Genomic DNA, 26,491 nt, shown 5'->3' with positions numbered 1-26,491 from the left:
GACATGGGGACAGCCATCTTATGTGTTGGAGTGATGGTCAATTTGCATATTACCTCTTTATTATATAGGATATATATATATATATATTTAATCCACACCAAGGACATGCTTTATTTTTTTAGAGAGAGACAGGACGGAGAGAGAAAAAGAAACATCAATATGAGAGATAAACATCAATCAGCAGCCTCCTGTATATGCCCTAACTGGGGATTGAACCCATAACCTAGGCACGTGCCCTTACCAGGAATCAAACCCACCACTTTGTGGTGTACAGGACAATATTCCAACCAACTGAGCCACACCAGTCAGGGCTAAAGTCATATTTTTGAAATAAATTTTAAGAAATATCTTTAATGTCAGTTTTATTACCCTTCTCTCTTCTATATTCTGGATTTGATGGGATATATTTGAATACTAGAGGCCTGGTGCATGAAAACCATGCACTTGGGGGAGGGGGGGCGGTCCCTTGGCCTGGCCTGAGGTCGGGGGTTTCAAAGTCTGGGAGTCTTTGGGGGATGTCCGACTGATGGCTTAGGCCTGCTCCCACCACCACCCCTGCGCTCGCCAGCCATGAGCTGGGCTCAGGGCTTCTGGCTGAGCGGCTCTCCCCCTGTGGGAGCGTGCTGACCACTAGGGGGAAGCTCCTGCGTTAAGCATCTGACCCCTGGTCAGTGTAAGTCATAGTGACTGGTCGTTCTGCCGTTCAGATGATTTGCATGTTAGCCATTCATTATGTAGGATAGAAAGATACATTTCCACACAATACACACCAGAAAGTCTTTATCTTAACATTGCCGATTCACGACTAGGAAGAGCAAGCCTGAGCTCTGACCCCAAATCTAGTAGCTGTGCCCTTCAGAAAGGCAGTTATCTCCTCCCAGCTTCATATTCCTCATTTGCAAAAGAGAAATCTCTAAAACTGCACATTGTGGTCTTTACTCATGTTAAAAGGAAGGCAGAACAACACTGCAGGTCAAACTAGGGAACAAGGACTCTCTACGGACTATAGAATAATCTAAATCTCCTTGAGATTTTTAGGGAATCTCAAGCTTCTCTTTTCAAAATGTTCAATACTAGCATCTTAAAAAGTATTTAAAAATTTAAAGATCAATGGAAAATAATAATGTGTTTTCTTTGTTTCTCTTTTATTTCAATTTTTAAAATGGCACCCCTTTCTGAAAGATGTTTAACAGAATAAAACTTCTGACTTTCAGCTTCTTTCTGTCCTAATAAAGAATGGTACTACATTCCAATATGGTAAGAAACTGGTCACTTCTCTATTGACCAGCTGTGTGTCCCGTTATGATTTCTGATTGTACCCCCTGCTAAACAGTAAAATTATCTCCCTGAATAGCAGAGCTTCCTAATTGACACCTGGTGAACTGAAAATTAAACTTGACAAACTTCACAAAAGTGAAATTTCACAAAGTTTCTTCTGTCTATATACTTTCTTTCATGTATTAATCATCACAGATTTCTAAAAATGTAAATCATCCAGGTAAAGATACTTGCAGGCTTTGAAGAAATCATATTTCACCACCGGGATAAGTTTAGAAATCCCTTTGGTAAAACTTTTGGTAATATTGTTTTACTGAAGTTCATCCCTTACATAACAGTATGTTAAAAGTTACTGTCAGCCCTGGCCAGGTAGCTCAGTTGGTTAGAGTGTCATCCCGATACGCCAAGGTTGTAGGTTTGATCTCCGGTCAGGGCCCATACAAAATCAACCAACAAATGCATAAATAAGTGGAACAATAAATCTCTCCCCGCCCCGCCCCCCCCCCCCCCCCGGCCGCCTCTATTTCCCTCCCTGCCTCCTTCCCTCTCCATTCCCCTCTCTCTCAAATCAATTTTTAAATTTAAAAATTTTAAAGTATTACTGTCAGGGCATAAAAATGTGGCTTTCTTGAACATATAAAAAGTAAATTCTTTTTATTAAGAAAATAGTAAACATATTTAACTGTAAGAAAAGCTGTAGCTCAATCTCCGTTAAAAAGAAATACCAAAATGGCAATACCAACGTCAAAGCATTTTTTTCCTATTATATGTCTATACTGAGGTCAATGTTTTAGTTGAAGTTACTGTAAATCCAATCAGAGGGACTCAAGCTAATTCAGCTTGAAAGCTGGGGGAGAGGGGATTAAATCTTATCTTTCTTAAGAATTGGTGGCAGTGGTGGGGAGCCTGAATAATCTACTTCCGTTAAAACACATCCTAAGGAAAGTTTAGCAAAACTCTTAACATGAAATCAGCACTATTTTTTTTTAAACACCGTTTTATAAACATCAGGATACACTCAATTATTAGCAGAGCCAGACATCTATTTGTAAAGTTATACCCTCAGACACGATGACAACCTTCAAGCAGCACAACTACCCTGAACTGCCCAGTCTCAGACAAAGTCACTTATTTTTCTAGGCTCTTAAAAATAGTACTGGTTCAAATGTTCACATAGATTTAAGATCTCCCACTCTCCAAAAGCAGATCCCCCTAAGGTTCACGACGAAAGTATGAATTCTTAAAAGTACCAAGTTAAATAATGGCCAAGCTTTAAAATGTTTTTCTCAATGACTTAAATGGTTCTCTTGCGATGTGACTGGACATAAGTCTTATAAAAATAATAAAAACATCATTTATTGGCCATTTACTTAAAACTACAATGACACTATGTTGTTCAACATCCATCCCCCCATTTTTCCAGCTACCCATTTTTTGTTTGTTTGTTTGTTTTGTTAATCCTCACCGGAGGATAGTTTTCCATTGATTTTTAGGGAGAGTGGAAGAGAGAGGGGAAGACTAGAAAAACATCGATGTGAGAGAAACACATTATTTGCCTCCTGCATGCTCCCCGGCCAGGGCCTGGGCCAGGTGGAGCCTGCAACCATGGAATCGAACCCAAGACCCTTTGGTCCACAGGTTGACACTCTATCCACTGAATCAAACTGGCTAGGGCCAGCTACCCATTTTTACAGATAGGACAAGGATCAGGATAACTAAATGATTAGGCTAAAGCTGGCTTTTTTCTGCAAAGGGCTATTTAGATATTTATATAACATTATTTGTGGGCCATACAAGATTATTAACTTAATAATTAGCCTGCTATATTTGGTCAAACACTTAATTAACTCACCCCTAATGCCCTGCATGGCCAGACCAAATGATTTCTCAGGCCTTATACAGCCCACGGGCCGGACGCTCCCCACCCCTAGTCTAAGGTCATGTAAGTCACCAGCAATGGAGAAGAAAGTAATGCTTGGCTCTCCTTTAAGTTATTCTTCCTGCTTTTCCACAGCAGCTCCCAACAACTCGATAAAAAATACAGCAGCACTAAGAAGATGTACCAAATACTGGCAGTTATCCATTTCATAATGTCTTTATGAAATGACTACAAGAACTCAAGAACATTAAAATTCTATTTTGACATAGATACTATTTTCCTAATTATAAGAAAACATGTGCATTCTCTTCTCTTACTTTGAACTAACTGATGATTTGCTCTACTCTAAATGTTTGGGGGTTTTTTGGAGTAGAACACAGGATACCATATGTTCGTTCAGCTAGCCTTGCTCACAGCATTAGAGCCCCTTATTCAAAGATTTTGCTTCCTCTTTTATCCATCTCAACTTGCCAGCTGGGCCACCAGTGATTACTGGCCTCTACAGGTGGTCAATTACAGGTAGCAACATTCATAACTTTTCCTGGCATAAATAACTAACCAAAACAAAAGCACATACAAAGAGTGATATCTTGGTTAAGATGGAAGACTATGAAATCCCTGCCCGCTACTAATAAGTAATCTAAGACAATATTTCAATAATAACCAATCAAAAATTTCCCTGCAACTTTCTATATGCTAATTAACATACGTAAGTGTCTAATTATTTTCCCTTTAGTCACCCCTTGATGCCCTCTCAAGAGGCCACTATCTTTACAACATTATCTGCAGGAAGCTAAATTGCTTCTGCCCAAAATAAGTCTATGGTGCCATTGAATTAGCTGAAAAGATTTCTGTTAACCATTCACCCAACAAACCACCTACCACACAGCAAATGTTATTCTCTGGGCTGTTAATCACATACAGTTTTACTTCTCTCCATGCAGAGCATCACAATAGATGTTCTTTAACATTTACCACACATGGAGATTTCTCATATCTTTTCAACTACGGTGTCCATCACATCAAGAAAATAAAATGTGCTGCATAATCAGGGTTAAATGAAATTTGCATTTACTCTTAGACTAGGTATCCCCCCAAAAAGAGCTAAAATATTGAAATCAAAATGAATGGAACTACAGAAGGGTGAACTCTTAATAATTTTCAATGAACTGTAAGTATGAGAAAAGGGTAAAGAGACAATATCACTCAACTCAGAAAAAGACCCAAACACATTTTTAAAAAAATCTAGCTTCCTTGGCAATACTTAAAAATAGTAAATGCTTCTCTAATAAATACATTTAGCAGTGTTAACACCAAGTAAAATATCAAGCAAAAGACAGAAACTGTTAAAATGACTAATGACTACCGTATGACTTGGAAATAAGTTCTCTATTATAATTTTCAAAACCATCAGTGGTTCTCAACCAGGGCTGATTTTTGCCTCCAAAACACCTTTTTTTTTTTTGGTTGTCAATACTGAGATGAGGCACCTGGTATGTCGAGGCTAGGGATGCTGCTACACTGCACCCACCAGTCTCCACAATGAGGAACTGCTATCCCCACATGTCATCTGCACCAAGGTTGAGAAACTCAGAAAATGTAATCCACAGGAAATATTTTTTTTTATTTCTTTATGTTACTTTATTTTATTATTATTTGGGGGGGGGGGATAAGTGTTGGTGGAGTAGAAAATCCATTCTTAGCAGTACTAAAAATATTACAAAACAATAAAAAGGCTATTTTGGAGGAATATTCCAAAAGAATAAAATTGATTTAGAGAAAGTAGTCTATATAAAGCAGAATCATTTAAAAAACAAACAAACCGTCATAGTGTTCTAAACAGGAATTACTGTAGTTTCACAAAGTGAAATTTTGTTTAAAATTTCCTTTCCAAAGAACTAAACCCAGTGAGGATACAAGTTTGAAACCAGAACCCTGAACAATGATTGCATTCTCCCACTGTCAATTAATCGAGCCATTATAAAAGCAGCTTATAAAATATAGATATATAAACCCAAGAAAAGGGCAAACCCTCCAGAAACTGAGAAAACAAACACTTTTAATTCATGCCTTCTGCTCAGTCTATAAGAATTTGACTTTTAAAGCTCATCAAAAGCAGTTTCTGAGAATCAGAGGTTAAAGAAAAGAAACTGGGAATAGAAAAGCCAGGAAAGAATTTGTCAGATTAGTGTCAGAAACCTTTGTGAGGATGATGCCTTTATCCTCTGCAATACATATCCCTACAGCAGTTCACTTGGCTTCAGAATTACAGCCACTGAAGGTAATTTGGTACATTTTTACTGTTTTTGCACGTCACCATTGTCAACTCTTGACTGTGAGCTTATTTTGTGCAGAATACCATGTGAGAGCTACTGCCAATATTGCTGCAATGATTACAATTGTGTCTTCTTCCTCTCTTAATTACCAAGATTTAAATAACTTTAAAAAATGCTTCTATAAAAAGTCTGGACACTATAAACTTCCGGAAGTATTAAAATGGTGCTGACAATGAAAGCTTAATCTGGGGTACAAGTTTTAGGATTTCTCTTAAAAAAAAAAAATCATAGCGGCTTCAAGTATGACCCTCAACAAACTGACTCATTCAACACTATTATTTTTCATATAAATGCTAATTGTCAGGCCCTGGCCAGGTAGTTCATTTGTTTAGACTATCCTCCCCATATGCCGAGGTTGTGGGTTCAATCTCAGGTCACGGCACATATAAGAATCAACCAATGGCCCTAACCGGTTTGGCTCAGTGGATAGAGCATCAGCCTGCGGACACAGGGTCCCAGGTTCGATTCCAGTCAAGGGCATGTACCTTGGTTGTGGGCACATACTCTGTGGGGAGTGTGCAGTTAGCAGCTGATCGATGTTTCTCTCATTGATGTTTCTAACTCTCTATCCCTCTCCCTTCCTCTCTGTAAAAAATCAATAAAATATATTTTTAAAAAGAATCAACCAATGAACGCATAAGTGGATCAACAAATTGATGTTTCTCTCACTCTCGCTCTACCTTCCCCCTCTCTCTAAAATCAATTTTAAAAATTAAATAGTAATTTCCAGTTTAAAAGCTGAAAGTAATCAATCCTGAGTGACTATGCTTATGACAGACAAATACCATCTCTCAAATTTGTAGTCAAGAATATTAGTGAGGGATTTCAAAAAAGTAACTTCAAATGCATTTATTTATTAATTGAAAAACTCCTTCAACCTAAAACCCTGGTTAAAAGATTTGTTTTTTGCTATTCTTTTAAATTGCTCTGGACTTCATCAATAGGCTCAGCTGTTAAACTCAGGAGCGATGACATCAAATCCCTGGGCAAACAACTGCTCTAAGTGAGACCCTTTCTCTAGAATCATCAGAGATAGTTGACAAAAAGAGGGACATACCAAATGCCCTTTCAAAATTCTATTAAAAAGCTGGACAGAAACAAAATAAACAAATATATATAATATATATATATATTATATATATATAACAAAGATACACACACACACACACACACACACACACACATACAGTTATAACTCCACCCCTCAGTGGATTTTGCTTTGTTAAAAAATAAAATTTCCAACAACTGTGATAAACAGTAAGATAGTGTTACTAAAGTAACACTTCAGTGTTTCTGAAGATGAGAAATGATCCTCACTAATCAACTGCAAAGTGGGAAAAACTGGTTCCATTACCCAGCGATTATCAGGTACCTGATAAACCTTTTAAGTAGACAGACTCTAAGAACCAAGTGTCACTGTAAATAAGACTGCAGAACCATAAGTGCTTTTACTTCCCTGAGTTAGCTTAGGCAATTTTAAGATGGTCAGTTTTTAAGTTAAACATGTACTTTTGAACCATACCGCCCTCTCTTTCAAGATAATTTTTCTTGGATCCCAGAAAGCTGAACCTTACCTACAGTATTGCTAAACTGATGTCTCTAAATACCTCAGTTCTGTCTTATTTTTCCAAAATCAAATGACTTTTTACTTTTGTGTTAGCACTCTTGAATTAAGGCATGATTTGAGGTGAACATGCACACAGGTAACACTCTGTCCTTTACAGCATGTACAAATCTCAATAAAAAAGTGACAATGTAGCAAAATCTTGGGTCCAAGATCATTAATAAAATTCAAAATTTTGACTAACAGTCTTAAAGCTTTTATCTTTCTCCTTTCAATATACTACCCACCCTCTTTCTTTTTAATATGAATCTTTAATAAATGTTTTTTAATATATTTTAACTTCACATTTCAAGATTAACTTTGGGCTCTAATTTATATATTATTCTTTAAGATAGAAACCACACTCACAGAACAGTTTTCCATTATTCTCATTCAAAAAAATAAAATTCAAGTTTAATCTCAATTTAAACTGAATGACAAACATTTTATTCATGAAAAACAATCAATATCCTTTTAAAGTTATAGAAATGGAGCCCCCACCCAAAAAAAAAAAAAACACCCAAAAAAACCCAAAAAAACAAAAACAAACAACTTTAGGAATGCTAAAACTAATCCCAACTCTTTGGAGAGAAAAAAATCCATCATCAGGTAAAAATTCCTATGGCCTTCCAGCTACAAATAAATGCTCACTTAAAAAATTATTTTCCATCCAAGTGAACAGTCCTGAAAAACCTACAAAATACAAGCCAGCTTTATGTTCTCTTTCCCTCTACCCTAAAACTTCAATTTCCACCTTTTACGGAAAGGAAATAAACAGCCGGCTTCCTGTTCAATCACTAGCTTACAGCCAGTCTTTTACACATCGCAGAACACAGCCCGCCCCCTCCTTTACTTCTCCCACATGTCTCTTATCTTAATTTAAACTTGTTGAACTATGAGACCGTTTTACCACACTAATGCTTTCTTATGAAATTTATCTTGCTTCAGCATTGAGAATCCAAGAAACATCAGGATGTCCATACATTATTTCTTCCTTCTAAAACATTAGAAGCTCGTGAAGACTTAGCCTCCATGAAAGTGAAATTTTGACTTGCCAAAAGTTTAAAATATGGAAATTTCTAGGAAACAGTTTAAGCTTGTGTTCTTACTATTGTATACAACCAGAAAAAAGGGGCTCCCACCTCACTCCCCTTCCCATTCCAATTACACGAAAATGTAAAACAGCTAAACCGGCCATCAATAAAAAAGGATTACCTTCCTTTAAAACAACAACTACTAAATATTACTTTAACCCTATACTTCCCTTTAAAAATGGGATGCCTTAGATAAACTAAATTAGACAGATTCTTTTGTGCTTGGATGAACAACAGGAAAGCAAAGCCTCCAGGCCTCGGGGAGGAACCACGTCCCCGAAGCAGGCTCTGTTGTGCTTGGGAGATAAGGCGCCACAGTGACACTTGAGGAAAGGCCTGTTCGCATTTGGATTTCTGCATTCCTCAAGAACAATTCGTGGCAATAGCTAACTTTGCAGAAGAGCTACATGAAAGCTTTGGCCAATGAATGAGGGTCATCTGCTCTTTATCACAAGGGTAAACCTCATCCTGGCCAGTTTCTAACCTTTTAACCCTGTGAATTCCTAATTTACACATGAATAATGGAATTCTTGCCTAGAGTGCAACTTTCAGCTTCTAGTTCCTAAATTCAGAAACCAAGACTTGATTGCCTGTGTGTTAAAAATCTAAAACTTGCCCAGATTAAAGTTTTAGATTTCCAGGTGCTGTATTATTACACCTCTGAAGCAATGCTTGCTGACAAAATCTTTGACCAGAAAATAAAAAGAACATACTTGCACCCCGCTGCTATCAATAACTAGGAGAGAACTAGGTTAAAACACACACACACACAAATCCAGAATGTCCACTTAATGCCTATTCTCTTCCTGTTTAATATGTATTATAGCTTTACCCTGGACACAGGATAAAGTCATTTGAGCCTACATCATTGGGCTTGGCTTCTTAGATATCAGAACTATTTGGTAAGTTTGGAATCTCTAAGAAACCTCATATTTCTAAAGAAAAATCTAAACTCATTATGCACTTCTTATTTTAAATCTATAATACTAAATGCAATTTCTTAGCAAAATACCTCCTCAGAGTTAGATAAAATGTACGCATATGAAAAGAGGGGTCCTTATAACTGACTACAGTTGATATTTAATAGCAAAGCAATGCTCTAAATAGTGCCATTGGAAAGTTTTTGGCATTTACAATATGAAAACTACTTCACAGGAACCTTCAAAATGATTCACAGGTAATTAAATATTTAGTATAAATTTTTATAAAGATACTTAAAAAAGCCAATACTAACATGTGTTTTGCTGTTACTAACATTGATTACACTATTCAGACTATGAAATCTGAAAGCTCTGTGTGCATCCGTAGTATTTCTGGGTACTCATCAGGCTTCCAAGGAGGTCCTGGAAATAATCTGTGGTCATGACAAATGCCTCATCTTCTCAAGGCCCACCCACCCCCCTCCACCTATCCATCTTGCCCTTCTTCTCTCCAGCAAGGTAATACCAGTTACAGTTTCTGGGTTTGAAAACACAAGATTTCCCAAAACCGGTGAAAAAGAAAAAATTACAGCTCTCTAAAAACAATTCTACATTAGACAAAAGTTAAATGAAGAGAACATAATAGAAAAAGCATACTTTCCTGAGAACAGTAATGCACAGAAAAACCACTACTCAGCCACAAAAATAATTACTGGCCAATGATTACAGCAAAAAAAGAAAGTTTATCAGAAATTCTCTCAGGTTTATGCTATTCTTGGGGCGGTGGGGGAGGACTAGAATTGGAAACTTCTCTACTTTTCTGGCATATTTCAATATAAAAATATCTTTGCTTGCAATTTATTTTCCACAATTGTTGTATAAATAAAATAAACTGCTAAATGAATCTGACATTAATATGGCCATAGACAGTTACAATAAGATCACCTAGGAAACCCCTGCCAATAGCTCCCTAAATGTCAACTGTGTAGTCTTTGAAGAAACTATTTCCTAAAGATTATGCCTTCATGTCAACAGCTCCCTGTTCCTATCCTTCATCTTTTAAATGATCAGTTTCAAAGTATAGTGCAGAACCTATTTTTTGTGGATCAACAAAAGCATGTTAAGTAGGATGCCTGTACAACTTTTTAAAAGATACAGTTGTATGGGTGTGTTGTTTTTTTTTTTTAAGATTTAAATTGTCCATTATAATGCTGAGTGCTGTGCTGCAGTGTCCGATCACCTGAAGAGGTGGAAAGCCTCAGTGGGAACAAGGAGTACCCTGTCTTGGACCTATCTTTACACCCACCCAACAGTCATCAGGTCAACCTCCAAGCAATGGATCTCCTGGACAGGATGGTTGATCTGATGGGGCTGTTAATACAAAGGAAATCATTAGACAGCAAACTTTATGACAACTGGAAAAAGGTGAGCAGATCTGGTTTAAGTCCATTAGGCATAATATGGAAATGGCCTTAATCTCTTTCTCTCTCAGCAGGAAAAGACTAGGAATACTTCAAAGGCTTGAGAGTTACTGACCAATGCCCTCGCTTACAATTAAAAGCAACATGGGTGATCTTAAAGTGGTCAGAGCAATGGAAGGCTGAGCTATAAGAAAGATTTAGCACTCCAGATTTACAAAGCAGAAAGATTTGCTAGTAATTTTTAAAATTCAATTATTCTTTTACAAAAGATTCGATTTTTAGAACAACAGTTGTTGTGTTAGCCAAACTTTTACTCTCAACTCTCCTCACCGAGAAACACTTACAATTTACATAAAGCCACCTCTACAGATTTTGGTGTTCTTAACCTAATTTAACTTTTATACTCAATCACTCCAGTTGAATTTACATCCCCCACCCCCCCTCAGATTTTTCTGCATGCCTTTTGTTGGCATCAACTAATAGCTCCAGGAAAATTCCTAATGTTTGTATGACTTTAGGATTAGTATATAAATGAGTTGAAAAAATAATCAGAATATAGCAATGAAAAAAATGTAAAACAATCAAGAACTTAAACACTTACTTGATAAGGTCAGATGAGCTTTTTGACTAAGAATGGCTCCATATTTGTTCATCGCCAAGCACTGATAAAATCCTTCATCCGACTGCTCTCCTCGCTTGCCCTCCACCTCACTGATGTATAAAGAGCCGTTAGACAGAACCTGGATCCGTTTATTTTCAGACACTTTTGCTCCATTTTTCAACCATGTGACCTTAACAGGAATTTCTCCATGAGCCTGGCAATCTAACATGACTGGGTCCTTTCTTGTGACAGTTACATCCTGTGGTTCGTTTACAAAAAACAGTTCGCTAAAGCACCACATTCCTATAATGAAAAGGGGGAAAGGTATGTCCAGAATTATAGGTATAACATCATTTCTTCACACACAACTGTAAAACACATATTCAGGGTGTACTAAGACAAAGTTTAACAAACCATATTAGTTCACTCCCAAGCATCTTAATAAACCATCTAAGTTTCAGCAAGCCTTTTCAACAAATCAGAAATATCACCTTTTACAACATCCACACTAAAAGCATGGGGAAGACTTCCATAACGGCTATGCCTTGTAAGAATTCTGTTCTCAAGTTTCTTGCTAGAGTTTCAAAATCATCAGAACTCCTGAGCACAAGCTGTATGCTACTTTTACAAGCTTGTCAAAAAGATCTTGAACAGAGTAAGTCGTAAAAGTCTAATTTTACAAGAAATCATTAGCAAAACTCCAACTCTGTGAACAAGCAAGTTTATTTCCTTGCCCCTTGATGTGTTTTTGGAGCCCTGGCACCTACCCCTTTGAGAAGAGCGTTTATCTTTTGTGACAAATTACAAGTTTGCATTTTTCCATCTGCCCTTTTACAGCAAGGACTGTCTCCTCTCCTGGAAAGAGACCCATTTACTTAATGTCTCCAGAGTCAGGTAGATATTTAAAGGACAGACAAGCTGACTTTGAAAAGTTGGTAACTCTTGCTGCTTGTACTCAGTGGGTGATCGGATTAGGAAACTTTTATTTCTTTTTTCTTTCTTTCTTTTTTTTTTTTTTTTTTTTTTTTTTGGAACTGCCAACTGTTGGGAAAAAATGCGTGACTAATTGGTCCTTACTGTCTAATAGGGATAAGAGATTGCTTAATCAACCAGTACGCTTTTTATCAGAGCAGAGGACAGGTTTTATCCTAGGTATACAGATTGCCCTCTCTCCCCTCCAGGATCCTACGACCACCTAATACCTTGTCACCTCTTGCATTCAGTGCAAAGGCTAAAAGTCTTGCAAAATGACTGCCCCCCACCCCCTCAGCAGAACGTTAGGGGTTCGGGGAACGTTTCATCTTCCTTCTGATTGTTTTGAACCCTTGAGTACAAATCTCCGGGATTGGTCTCTGTCTCTGAGCGAGGCCGGTTCGCGGGAACCTCCCACCCTGGTCACGCTCCCACACCCAGGCTGACAACTGCTAATGCGCGCCCAGGGCGCAGCGAGCGACCCTAACTGCCCCGCGCGCTGGAGGGCCACTCCGGAAGGCGCCCATTGTGTTTCCGAGTCAGATCTCACTTTGATCCTTTTCTCATGCTAACAGAAAACTAACTCCTCCAGAAAAAAAGAAAAAGAAAAAAAAAAAAAGTCAGTCCGCGGTTTGTAACCTGCAGATAAATAAAACCACCCATTCGCCTGAACACTTCTCCCACCCCCAACCACCGCATCCACTTTACACTTTTTATCTCTTTTGAGGATAACCAACACAGACACAAAAGAAAAATGAGTTCATCCGAAGTTGGCGCACGGCTAACCTGGAGTTTGGAGGGTTTATTCAGGGTCGCACACCCCTCAGGCCCTGCCCCAAAATACCTGGCTGCGAGCAGTAACTCCTATTTAGACGCCTCCCCTCTCGGGTTCGGGTCCCTTTATCCCCTCGGGGACACAAATCCGCCACGCTACTTCGAACCCTCTTCTTTTCCCAATTCCACCCCTCCCGTCTCCCCCTCGCTCCATCCATCCGGATGCTGGAAAGTGGGGGCTCCAGGGGTGCCGACCTGGGCGCTGAGTGTACCTTTTCTCTCCCCCTCCACCAACCCCCCCCCCAAAAAAAAACGTGGGGGAGTCCCCACTGCAAAGCCGGATCGCCTCGAGGAACCCCGGCGCCCCCTGCGTGGTGAGTCCGCCACTGAGGAAACAATATAAATAAAGCCACGTGCGGCCGCGGCGGGCAGGCGGGCAGGCGGGCGGCGCGGGGGCCGGACGCGCTGCAGAGGCGAGGACGCAGCCGGAGCGCGGACAATGGCGCGAGGAGGAAGGGGCGCGAGTGGACAGCGGGCGCCCCGCGCTGCAGCCCGCGCCCAGGGGCAGCGCCGTGGGAGGAGCGCGCGCTGGGAGAGGCTCCCCCAGCTCTGCCCGCGCCCCCCGGCCCCTCGCGCCTCCAGCCACCGCTCCCGACCGGCTGCAGGGAAGAGACCGGGACCGGGGGTCAGCGCCACCGCGGAGGACCCCGCCGCCCACGCCACGCAGCCCGCGCCCCCTCCGCCCGGCCCACTCGCGCCCCCCAGGCGCGGGAGCGCAGAAGGACGCGCGCCCACCTGGAACGGAGCCGAGGAGCAGCAGGAGCGCGCGGAGCAGCAGCATCCCCGGCGGCCGCGGCCGGGCGAGGGGTCGCAGGGAAGGCGCCATTCAGCGGGGCTGCGCGGGCATGCTCCCCGCCGCCCGCCGCCGTCGTCCGCCCCCGGCGCCCGCCTCCGCAGCTCCCCGCGCGCGGCTGGACGCGTGCAACCCGGGCTTCCCGCTCGGGCACCGGCGTGGCGCGGCCCGGCTCGCCCCGGTCTCGGTGTGTCGCTGCGGCGAGGCGGGCGCACGGACACCCGCTCGCAGGAGGCGGGGGACCCGGAGAGTCCGGCCTGGGGGCGGAGTGAGGCGGCGGCTGGGGGCGGGGGCGCGGAGTGGACAGCACCGCGCTGCCGGCCCGCGGACTACTTTCTACATCTGGCCCCTGGTCTGGGCACCGCGAAGTCGGCGCGGCCGGCGGAGGGAGACGCTGGGAAGGGGGCGAGGGGGGTGCCGTGGCGACAGGGTCGCGGCCCGGGGAGGGGGGCGGGCCGCGCCGGACAATGCACCTGGGGGTCAAGCCCCGGCTGAGGGTCTCCGGCCCGCGTCCCCGCCCCCTCTGCCTCGCCGCCACCGTCGAGGACTGAGCAGCCACAAAAGCCGAGCCTCCCGGCCGGCCTGCCCCCGGGGCCCCTCTCCCGCCGGCTTGTTTAGGATTCAGGGAAGGAGGGGCGGGGTGGGGGAGGGATGGTGTTGAGAGACGGGGAAAGGCCGGAGACTTCTCCCCTGATGGCCCCTGCCCATCCCCCCGCGGCTCTCTCACGCTGGGGCCTGCGGAGGGAACTGGCCCTTTCCCACTTCAGAGATTTGTCCGGAGACTGGAGGCATCCCCGGGCGATCAGCCCCACATGTGGGGACAGTTCTTCGCCTCCTTGCCCCCATCAGAGGCAGCGCTGATTAAAAGCATCTCCTGCGAGCCCTGAAGCGAACGATTATCTTTTGGGGAGATGATTTCTTCTCTCTCGAGTTAGTCCAAGTTGTGTGAGTCCTGAGAACTGTGCACACAAAAGGCCCTGTCCTAAGAGTTGGAGATTCTTAGACTCTCTGGGCGACTAGGTCTGGGCAGCTAGGCGTCGTTAGCCTGACCACCTGGTCGGAAGGTAAACGTGACTGGGGAAGACATAAGTGTTGTGAACTTGTTCACATCTCTTAAAATCAGGCATAACAAGAGCACTGAAAAGGTACATTTTACAAATGTAATCCGATGGCTAAACATGTGGATCATAGCGTTACAAGTGGATTAGCAAATGGCACAGGAATCTATAAATCTATGGCACACGATGAGGGTACAGGCTAAAAGCTCACCTTAAGGAAAAGTGCTGGCAGAAAGCTAGTTTTTGTCACTAAGACAAAATCCTCCTTATGAAAAAAAAAAATGGGGGGGGGGGGTCAACAGTTTTAGAACATCTCCTGGGAGGGCAGCACTACCCTTGCTGGAAGCTTACTGTAAAAAGGATCAGTCTACTAAACGATTTCTACTTAACTGCATGGAAGACAGTAAAATCTTGGCTATATTGCCTCCAAAGTCTTACTTAAAATTTACATGAATTTGAACTATTTTTAAGCATCAGAATAAAGGTTCTTTAGAAGTAATAAAATGAAATGTTTACAAGGATGTTTTAAATACCCAATAAGTCAAATTTACACAAAATTATATTCCTGGGTGCCACTAAACTAGGTTTTTAAAAACCGTATGACATTCTTCTCCCTCTTGACTCCCCTTCTCCCTGTTCCCTTCCAGTCGACCCAAATGCTCATATTTTCTGGATAAGAATGGCTAGTAAGATGCTCTTTTGCTCTCTTTCTTGAATCAATAAGAAGCGTAAAGGCTGGAGGAGGGGAGGGATAAGCTAACAGCAAGGGAAGAACTTTTTTTTTTTAACCTGCCACTTTGTCTTTTCTTTAACATTTCAATTAATCATAGGAGACTTTGATTCTAACGCAATGGCTTTGGACCTTGAGTTGCACTGGGGAAGAACATAGCATTGCATCTACCATGAAATAAAATAATATGTGTAACATAAATAATATATAATGTAATGTGACTTAACAAACTTTTCTGATGTATTTACTGTCCCATGTTGGGCAGCAAAAACCTTACTCTGATGATGTATTTATTAAATGTAGTATACCCAAGATCACTCATTGTAAATGGTAACAGGGAAATAGAATCCCACATCTTCCGATTTGTTTTTTTGCTTTTGCTTTTTCTACTGTGATCTTTCTGTTCTTTATATTTAAATAATTTAATTTAAACTTCTCTCTTTTTTTCTTTCCTTCCTTTCTTTTTTTCTAAACACCTATTCCTGTTGGCTTCAGAATTTATGGCATACTTCTTTAAATAACACAGTACATGTCTTCTCGGACAATTACATTTCCTTTCATGTACAATACTTCTCTTATATGATGTACTAGCTGCATACGCCACTTTGGGGCTTGTTTCCCAGTTCTCGAATGCTCCACCATTCCAGCACAGTTTCTTGCGTGTAGTGAGGTAACCACACTGAGGTGGTTAAGAACATGGATTTTGGTGTCTGTCAGACTACAGTTCAAATTTCAGTGTGACATAGACAAGTTATTATGCTCTCAAAAGTAATCTATTTCATAGGAACAAGTATAATACCAATAGCTGCTATGACATAATATAATGCTTGGAAAGTACCTGGTGCAAGCTCTATAAATAGGTACCATCATAATTTAGTAAGTAAATATCCCCAATAGTGACAAATCTTTATCCTTTCAGAGTTGGCTTAATTTTTAAATATTCAAGTTTTAAAGAGTCAATTCTGATTGGTGACTACGCTGATGACTTCTTTGAATAGTCCCTGAACTAGTCCTGAAAGGGGTAGAAGTGCCTGGGTGTTTAAACTCCCAAACTTGCCCCCTCGAAGGATAAATCTCATTGAGACAGCTACCTAAGCTCTATTTTGTTTTTATATTCTAAAACAAGGACAATTATTTTCAGGCTGAAACAAGGAGAGCCTATATAGTTTTTTAAAAGAACTGAAATCTGAGGGTAGGTTGCGGGGGGTGGTGGGGGAGACAAGGAATTGGGTTCTGTTAAATAAATTCACGTCTCCTGGCACAACTTTGGGGGGGAAAGTCACATAATTTTACCCATCAAATTATGGAGCTGTACTAAACGATCTTCAAGCATTATGACCCCTAAACATTACCTGGTTCTATGGATTGAGAAAACGCAGCATAAGTCTGGAGTTGTTTAATTTTTCATTCAACAAATGTTTATTGAGATCCTACTATGTTGGTTAGAAGGCCAGGCCCTGGATGAGGATCACATGCTATGATCGTCACGTAATTCCAGAAAGCACTCACTGATGAGCTTTCAGAATGTTGCCACCAGAAACGTTCTGGAAAGGTTTAGCTTTAAAAGGGGTGGTGATTCTTCATGGGCTGCAAAAAGATGCAGCTGCTGTGGAAAACAGTATGGAGATTCCTCAAAAAATTAAAAATAGAACTACAGTCCCACTTCTGGGTAAATATCCAAAATAATTTAAAAGGTAGTATCTTGAAGAGGTACTTGCACATCTATGTTGATTGCAACCTTATTCACAATAGCCAAATGGTGGAAACAACCTAAATGTTCATCAACAGGTGAATGGGTAAGAAAAGGAAATATTATTTAGCCCTAAAAGAGAATGAAGTCCTGTTGCATGCTAGCTACAACATGAATGATACTTGAGGACCTTATGTTGTGAAATAAGTCAGTCACAAAAAGACAAGTAATGCATGATTCCACTAATATGAGGTATCTAAAGTAATCAAACTCATAGAAACAGTAAGTGTAATGGTGGTTGCCCAGGGGCTAGAAGGAGCAGGAAACGGAGTTGTGGTTCAAGGGTATGGCGTTTCAGTTATGCAAGATGAAAAAAGTTCCACATGGAACAGACATCTCAGATCAGGGGTAGAGATGGGAAGAGATTAACCAAAGGAATTAAATTCATTCTAGAGTCCCGATGCACGAAATTCGTGCAAGGGCCTTGGCCCCGGCCTCTGCCCGCTGTGGCCAGAGGCCTCTGCTGCCTCTGCCGCGGTCCCTACCCGCTGTGGCTTTGTCTGGAAGGAAGGATGTCTGGAAGGACATCTGGTCTAATTAGCATATTATGCTTTTACTAGAGGCCCGGTGCACGAATTCGTGCACGGGTGGGGTCCCTCAGCCTGGCCGGTGATCAGGGCTGATCAGGGCCAATCGGGGCTGGCCAGCCAGGGAGAGGGACCATGGGAGGTTGGCCAGCCGCAAGAGGTTGGCTGTGGGAGTGCACTGACCACCAGGGGGCAGCTCCTGCTTTGAGCATCTGCCCCTGGTGGTCTGTGCACATCATAGCAACCAGTCGTTTGGTCAACTGGTCATAATGGTTGCTTAGGCTTTTATGTATATAGTTTATTATAGATATGCATAGCCAACGGACACAGACAATAGTGTGGTGAAGGCAGGAGCTGGGAGGAGGGGGGCTAAGGAAAGGGAGGAATTTTGAGAGACATCTGTAATACTCCTCAGCAATATTTTTAAAAAGAAAAAAGTTTTACAGATCTGTTGTACAATAATATGGATATGGTTAACAATACTGTAATGTATACTTAAAATTTTAAGAGTAAATTTATATTGTGTGTTGTTTTACTACAGTTTTTCAAAAGTGGATTGTAAATCCGTAGGAAAAGCAGTGATGGTAATAACAAGGCAGAAACCCATGTTTGCTAAGAATACATAGATCAGTGCTTGCTTCAGCAGCCCATGTACTAATATTGGAATGATACAGAGATTGCCATGGCTTCTGTGCAAGGATGACATGCAAATGTGTGAAGTGTTTCATATTTTTGCCTGGGTTGTGGGCTTGATCCCTGGTGTGGGGTGTGCAGGAGTCAGCCAATCAATGATTCTCTCTCATCCCCTCTCCCTTTCTCTCTGAAATCAATAAAAAAATACGTTTTTACAAAAAGAAAGAAAAAGAATACATAGATCAGGGTAGTTCAAGGAAAATGGAAAAGCAAACACATTTTTATTTCAACAAGACAGTTGAGTCCTGACCGGTGGTTCAATGGTTAGAACGTTGGCCCATGAACCGAAGGGTCGCAGGTTTAATTCTGGTCGAAGACACATACCTGGGTTGCAGGTTCCCCGCCCTAGTTGGGGCATGTGTTGGAGGCAACCAATTGATGTGGCTCTCTCATCTCGATGTTTCTCTCTCTGTTCTCTCTCCTTCCCCCCTCCCTTCCACTCTCTCTAACATCAATGGGAAAAAATATCCTCCATGAGGATTAACAACAAAATCTGACCACCCGCAGCTCATGATATTCTTATGAAGAAATATTGATTGGATGTTAAAGGGATTATGCAAGATAACATTTGATTGAAGCATCTCCTCATCCTCACTCCTATGTTGCCAAGTTTCTCTCTGAAATCTTTTGAAATCTGTTCTCCACTCACATTTCTCCTGTTATTGCCCATGTTCCTGTTTTTAGTACCTCTCACCTGAGCCATTGCATTAGAATAGGCTCTCAACACACTTCCCCAAAATCTTGTAAGCTTTCCATCTCTGATTCATTTTTATTGTTACTACAAGGTTAATTTGTCTGTGATCAAGTTTTTCTTTTGATCAAAAACTTTCACTGCCCCCTCATTTGCCTATAAAATGCCAAAGTATTAATTAAACAACTAAACTCCATAATTCTAATGGCTCCCTAATCTGACCCCAATCTACAATTAAAATTTTTAGTTAATCTTTTCCTATATATATTCAACACTCGGGCCAAAGTGAACCATCCATGGTGATAGCTGAACAGCACTTGGATTGCTCTAACTCTAAACCTTTTACAGGAGATTTTCTCTAATCGTAGGCTACATTCCTTGCCCTTCACCCTCACACTGTAATTGAGAGCCTTCCTAATATCTACATTTTCTGGGGCAGTAGAGGTGTTATTTTGTCTGAAGCCTTACAATATTTTTGTGGTACATAACTTATGCATATTTTTAAAAATATATCTTTATTGATTTCAAAGAGGAAGGGAGAGGGAGAGATAGAAACGTCAATGATGAGAGAGATCATTGATTGGCTGCCTCCTGCATACCCCCACTGGGGATCTAGCCCACAACCCAGGTATGTGCCCTTGACCAGAATCAAACCTGGGACCCTTCAGTCCGCAGGTTGACACTCTATCCACTGAGCCAAACTAGCTAGGGTGACTTATGCATATTTTATCACGAGCATTTTGAGGACATGAATCACATCTGATTCATCTTTGTGTGCCTCACAGTAAAGACATTGCCTTGCAATGAAGAGGAACTGAATAGATATTTGTTGGCTGAAGAAATAATGAAGTACTATACTGAAATACTGAGTAGATAGATGGAAAGCAACTGAAAGAAAGTTCTCTGGTAAAATAGTGCAAAATCCTATACTTGGAGTTAACCTGGTCTATTCTACATTTATTACCACTGGCTTAAGTTACAATTACAGAGGACGTATTTTTCTGAATTTTCATGTAACACAATGTGTAGCTAATGTGTTGTATGATAGAATGTGAATTTTTTCCACTCCGGGTAGTTGTTTATGAAGATGTGTGCTAAGAAGAGCGGTCCTGGGGACTCTTCAAGTGAAGATTGTTACCAGTACACAATTTCCAAGAGAAAATAAGAGTGTCAAGAAACAGGAGCCAGAAGTAACTCATCAAGTACCAGAACTGAAGGGGTCATTCTGGGCCAGGAAAGGGGAGATGGTCAAGGCTGTGTAGGAGAAGTGAGCATAGGACAATTAGAACAGAGGCCGAGAGCACTGGGCCTCCATCCCTTTGGATATACGCCAGCAGTGGGAAGAGCCTTAAAGGAGCTGCCGGGGAATGACACGTTCACTCATTCAACAAAGTCCGAGCGTTCAGCGTGTCCCAGGCACTATGGCAGATACAGTTACAGGAAAATTATGTAGTCACTGAATATTGTGGTAAGCTCTGCAACATTCAAGATAATTTGAGAACCGAGTTTAAGGAGCAATTCACATTCCTACAGTGGGATGAAATGGAAAGGAAGGGATGATGCTCCTAAGACACATGAAGAGTCTCCGCTTTTACCCTGCTTGCAAACTAACAACTGACTAGTAGACAACACAAAAGTCCTGTGCCAGTGATGAAGGACAGTTTATTACTCGTGGCAATGCAAAAAGCAGAGTACCAGCAATTTTTCTTCAGTTCCCTATGCCTCAAATCCCACAGGGCAACACAATGAGGGCCACATGTCACATGCACATACAGTGGGTTGTGTTACAGGGAAGGAAACCAAAGCTTAAGGAACCTACATCTTTTATAATGGGTAGTAAGTATGCCTGAGGTTTGCTCCAAAGGGAAACACTATCTCTATATTCCATGGCGATGCACTATACAAACATCCTTGAAGAGATAGTTCAGGGCAACGTGCAGCTGGTTCCTCTCTTGCAAGGTGCACAGAAATGGGAGAGGACCATAACTGTCTCCCAACACGTGCTTCACAGTGGAGCTGTTATCTGTGGTGAACTTGAGGGTGAGTGAAAGCTTCCTAGTTGGACTGGATTTGGGTTAGCCTTCCAGAGAGAATGGTATGACTATGGCATTGAAGTATGAAAGATCGAGGTGTACTCAGGAAACTACAGGTAGGTCAGTGTAGCCAGAGTCCAGGCTACACTGAAGAGCGGAGGGAAAAGAGGGACAAAGCCATGTCCAAAGAGGCCTCGTGCCATGCTAAGGAGCTTGAACTTTTCCAGGTGGGCCATGATTTCCCAAAGGCTGCCCTTTAGATGGGTTGCATATAGTATACTCTTTGCTATGAGCCCTATTGCCCTTCACCCTCACACTGAAATTGAGAGCCTTCCTAATATCTATATTTTCAGGGGCAGTAGAGATGTTATTATTTTAGCAATTTATTATTTTTTAAATTGGGGCAGGAAAGGGGAGATGTTTGTTGAAAGTATTCCAGGTGTCCCATTTGTTTGTTTGTTTGTTTGTTTTTTACCATTGACCCCGTCCATCACGCACCCGCCCCTCCCAGGCCTTCACCACTCTATTGTCTGTGCCCATGGGCTATGCATAGCATATCTAATAAAGACAGAATATGCTAATTGACCCTCACACTGTCACAAAGATGGCGGCACCCACATCCAATAAGAAGGGAATGTGCTAATTGACTGCCACACCATCAAAGATGGCAGCATCCACAGCCACAAGATGGCGGTGCCCAGTCCCCTCAGCCCCCCAGCCACCCAGGGCTTCCCAAGGCTCAGGTAACCAGGGCTGGCCGAGGCTTGCGCTGCCGGCAGTGCCAGCAGCAGAGGTGTGATGGGGCGTCGCCTTCCCCTGATCACCAGGTCGCCTCCTGCCCCTGAGGGCTCCCAGACTGTGAGAGGGGGCAGGCCGGGCTGAGGGTCCCCCCCCCCCTTCCAGTGTATGAATTTTCATGCACCGGGCCTCTAGTATGCTTATAAGTTCCCAGTTAATCACTCCCCCCTTACTCCCGCCTTCCCTCTGAGATTCATCAGCATTTTAAACTCATTCAGTTCTAAAAACTAAGTAAGTTAGGTATTAATATCCTTGTTTTACAGACCAGTTGAGGTTCAGAGAGGCTAAGGAGCTTAGTCTGGTTCGCACAGCAGATATATGACAAAAGCATGATTCTCCCCCAAGTCTACTTGATCAGAGTTCTTGTTCTTAGAACGCTCAGCATCCTGTGAAAAGTAGGAGAGAGAGAGGAGTGTTAGCTGGAGGTGAAAAAAATAGAACTACTGACAGAGTCTAATAAGATAATTTTTATTAGCCAACAGTTGTTTCTATATTTCTTATGCTCTGAAATGCCACTAGTCTTTGGGTCTTGCTGGCACACTTTCCATTCTCCTATCATAGTCTACCTGAGGCTGCCACCTTTTTTTTCTTTCTGCTGTGCATGGACCAGCAAACCACAGACAACTACAGCTGGGCTGTGTGATGGGTGAGAAACAGCTCCCTCATTTTTCAAATGGCATGGAATTTAACTGAGATAAACCAACTCCTGTGGGTTGTTGTTGGCTTGGTTGTTTGTTCTGTTAATTGAATTGCATTTGATGGACAGGAGTTAGGGTTGGGCATGTGAGATCCTTGCCCAGCTGGTTTGGCTCAGTGGATAGAGCATTGGCCTGCAGACTGAAGGGTCCTGGGTTCGATTCCTGTCAAGGGCACATGCCTGGGTTGCAGGCTCCATCCCCAGTAGGGGCCATGCAGGAGGCAGCCGATCAATGATTCTCTTTCATCATTGATGTTTCTATTTCTCTTTCCTTTTTCCTTTCTCTCAAATAATATATATATATATGGAATCCCGAATTAACTGTGGTTTTTGAGAAAAAGACTTATAGATGTTGATCACTGAGACAACAATGTATGTGGTTGCAGTCATGCTACTGCAGACCTGTCCTGTGTTCATAGATGTATATTGTCGAGGACAAGGGAGGGTCAGTCTCACTATATGCCACTTTGGTCTTATACCAGGTCTAGCATATTATATTCATCTCTGAATTCCACACTTTAAGAGGCGAGGTCTAAAATGCATGCAGGTCTAGAATGCACGTAGGTCTAGAATGCATGCAGAGAATAACCAAGAGGGTAAAATATTTGGAAGACAAAATAATAATATCAGCAACAGCAATAGCTAATCCATTGTATAAAGAGGACTTGGACAGGTTAAGAAACGGGGTCATACAACCAGTAAATGATAATGCAGAATTCAAATTTGGGCTTGCCTGCTTTATTGCTTCATGTGTATTTGTTTCCTTAACCACAGTAAGAGTGGCTTCATCATTGAATTCATATCTGTCTTTGATTGTGTTCAAAAGTTTACATAGACAGGATTTAACATCAACTGAATTTTTATTGCAGGGATTCTACCGCAATGCAACCAAGAAATAACAAGCAAAATACGCACATTCCTAAAACCATGGCAATGGGAAGCACAAATATAACTTCACCCATCGGAAGATTAATGATTCCCTCCTCTTCAGCAATGGAATTATTTTCACATAAGTCTTCTATTTCTTGCTCTGCTTGATATAATTTAAGGGGACAAAAGAAAAATATATAAAATGGAAAATTTTAGGATGTGGAAGAGAAGGGTAGGGAAAATCTGTATAGGGAGATCAATAAGAAGAGGTGAAAAAAATGTTTAGACCGAAGAAGTAGAATTTGTAGAATAAATCTACAACATTACTACGGCACTTAAAATTCCCATCTTTCAACCTGTCCTGCTGCGGATCTCCTGGCCACTGAAGAGGCACCCACACTCTGTTAGGTGGATGAGAAAAGAGAAAAGTGGCGATGGGGGAGGGAACACCATGTACTGAGATATTGTCCCCAACACCTTCATGCTTCATTAGAGACACTCCAGGGGTTTAAAGGGACTTCAGCACTCCACATCTAGACACACCCATGCTAAGCCTTTATTTAGTACATTCATAAATCTTTTATGACTGTCCTCAAATAGTGCGCCATGCCTCAACACCTTCGCATCGCACCTAGCAAAGTGCTTTGCACACAGTGGACCGGGGGGTCCCCAAATTTTCCAAGGGAAGAAGAAACTGCTTTTCATTTTGTCTCCTGATGAATGAAGTGGTGCTGACAGCCTGTAAGTCCATGGTGGGTATGTGTGTGGCGTGGCTGATGTGGGAGTAGGGACAGGAGGGGAGGTCTCAATTAGAGGCCTCTGAATGGTATCCACCCCACCCCCAACTCACCTGGCCAGTGCTTCAAGCCTCAAGCTTCAAGGGACACCAAGCTCTCCACTCCCTAGAGAGAGATAATAGCAACCTCTAGCCCATAACTTACTGAGTTAGGTTTTATGAACCAATCATTTTCTTGATAAGCTCCTCAAAGACCTCTATAAGTTGGTAAGTTTTTAATGTCTCATTGAAAATGCGTTTTACATCAGTGGGAAATTTCAAGTTGCTCATTGTGTATTGGTTTGCTATTACTCCTGTTTCTATCTACAGTAAATAATAGCACTGGTGGTAGGAATTGCTGTTTACTTTCTGCTGGGTGGCTATACCCACATGGTTCACTATCTCTAACTAAGCGTTTATAAAGCTGTAGATTCTTAATACTGAGGCATATGTATTTCTCTAGTTTGTAGATTGTATGGCTAGCATTGGCAAGGGATAGATACATGTGAAGGTGATTCGGGTTAATAGGTAGTTTTAATAATTATAATTATAGACATAGAATTTTTTTAGATTTGTATAACATTTCCAAAGATATTTTTGATCACTGCTAGGTGTTTTCTAGATCTCTTGGTTATAAGAGTTAGAGATAAAGAGGTAAACAAATTTTGGGGCATATGTAGCCATACAAATAGGTTATAATTCCTTTGCTCTGGCTAGTATTTTTCAGAAAATTTATTCTGGTAATTAAAATTTTTCATTAAAATACCTAAGACTCATGACTTAACAGGTTAGTAGTTGCCCAATATTTATTTTAAAATACTGTCGACCGAGAAATACTCTTTTTTTAAAAAAAAATATGGTTTTTTAAATTGATCTTTAGAGAGAGAGGAAGGGAGAGGGATAGAGAGATAGAAACATTGATGAGAAAGGAATATCATCATCCAGCTGCCTCCTGCATGCACCCGTAGGAATCGAACCCGAACCGGCAACCTCCTGGTTTCTGGGTCGACACTCAACCGCTGAGCCATACTGGCCAGAAGATAAATTCTCTTTTTATAACATAGAGCAACTTTCTTATGTGACATTTTTACTGATAACTTAAGAACTGTAAGCAAACATTGAGTGGTATAATATGTTTTCAATTTACAAAATAAAAATGTATGGCTATATATTTTGGAAGTGGTAGGTATGACAAAAATTAATCCTTAATTATAGAGTGGAGCAAAAGTAGGTTTACAGTTCTATGTGACACACCAAGTTTATTTTTTTTTTTAACTCTCACCTGAGGATATTTTTATTTATTTGTTTGTTTATTTATTTATTTATTTATTTATTTATTTATTTATTTATTTATTTTTTGGAGAGAGGGGAAGGGCAGGAGAGAGAGAAGCATCGATGTGAGGAAGAAACATCAATTAGTTGCCTCCTGTATGTGTCCCAATAGGAGATCGAACCCACAACCTAGGTATGTGCCCTGACCAGGAGTCAAACCCACAACCTTTCTGTGTATGGGGCAATGTTCCAACCAACTGAGCCATACCAGTCAGCACCCATGTTTATTCTTGTATTATTATTTATTAATCACTGCATCATTTTCCATATTCACAGCTGTAAACCTACTTTTGTGTCCCCCACCCCCACCCCATGTATGTTTTAAGGTTTAGAAGAAATTTTAACTTTAAAGCTTGATCCTAAAGTTTCCCTTAGGTTTGATGTCCACTAAGCACAGTACCACTTAGCCCAGGCGAATCCCATCTATCACTGAATGGCAGCAGCAATGAGGAATGGTACCCTGGATACTTGCTTTCAGTTCAAAGCTCTTGCACTAGTGAAGACGCGTTCATTTCTTCAAAGACTTCCCAGCGCCCCTCCACAGCCTTTGAGAGGGTAAGGAATCCTATTCTGATTCCACAGAGGTTGTTCCGAGTTACCACCTTAAGGCAGGGAAGGAGGGAGGAGCTGCCTTTTCTTCTTCCCCTTCTTCTATATCCCCTTCAGAAATCTTACTTAGCCCAGTGGGGTGCTGACTAAAACCTCACTGTGCCCTTTCTAAGGCTGGCCTGTTCCCTGATAGGGCGGAGGGATGCAGAGGGGGAACAGAGAGGCAAAGGGAGGTGAGTGAGGCCTTCCCTGGCCCC

At 41.7% G+C, this 26,491-nt stretch overlaps 1 protein-coding gene across 1 annotated transcript in view; it reads right to left on the bottom strand.

Moving 5' to 3' along the window:
• PRTG (protogenin) overlaps positions 1 to 13,764 on the bottom strand; it is a gene marked incomplete at its 5' end in the record, with an annotated part of 127,021 nt that extends 113,257 nt beyond the window's left edge. Inside the window, 2 exons of the mRNA XM_081105573.1 lie at positions 11,133 to 11,435; positions 13,674 to 13,764. Coding sequence (XP_080961699.1) covers positions 11,133 to 11,435; positions 13,674 to 13,764 — 394 coding nt within the window. The remainder of the gene's footprint in view (positions 1 to 11,132; positions 11,436 to 13,673) is intronic.
• Positions 13,765 to 26,491: the final 12,727 nt, after the last annotated feature.

This window comes from Myotis nattereri, assembly GCF_964212035.1.
Source record: "Myotis nattereri genome assembly, chromosome: 1".
Taxonomy (NCBI): domain Eukaryota; kingdom Metazoa; phylum Chordata; class Mammalia; order Chiroptera; family Vespertilionidae; genus Myotis; species Myotis nattereri.
This window is presented reverse-complemented; position numbering and strand designations above follow the sequence as displayed.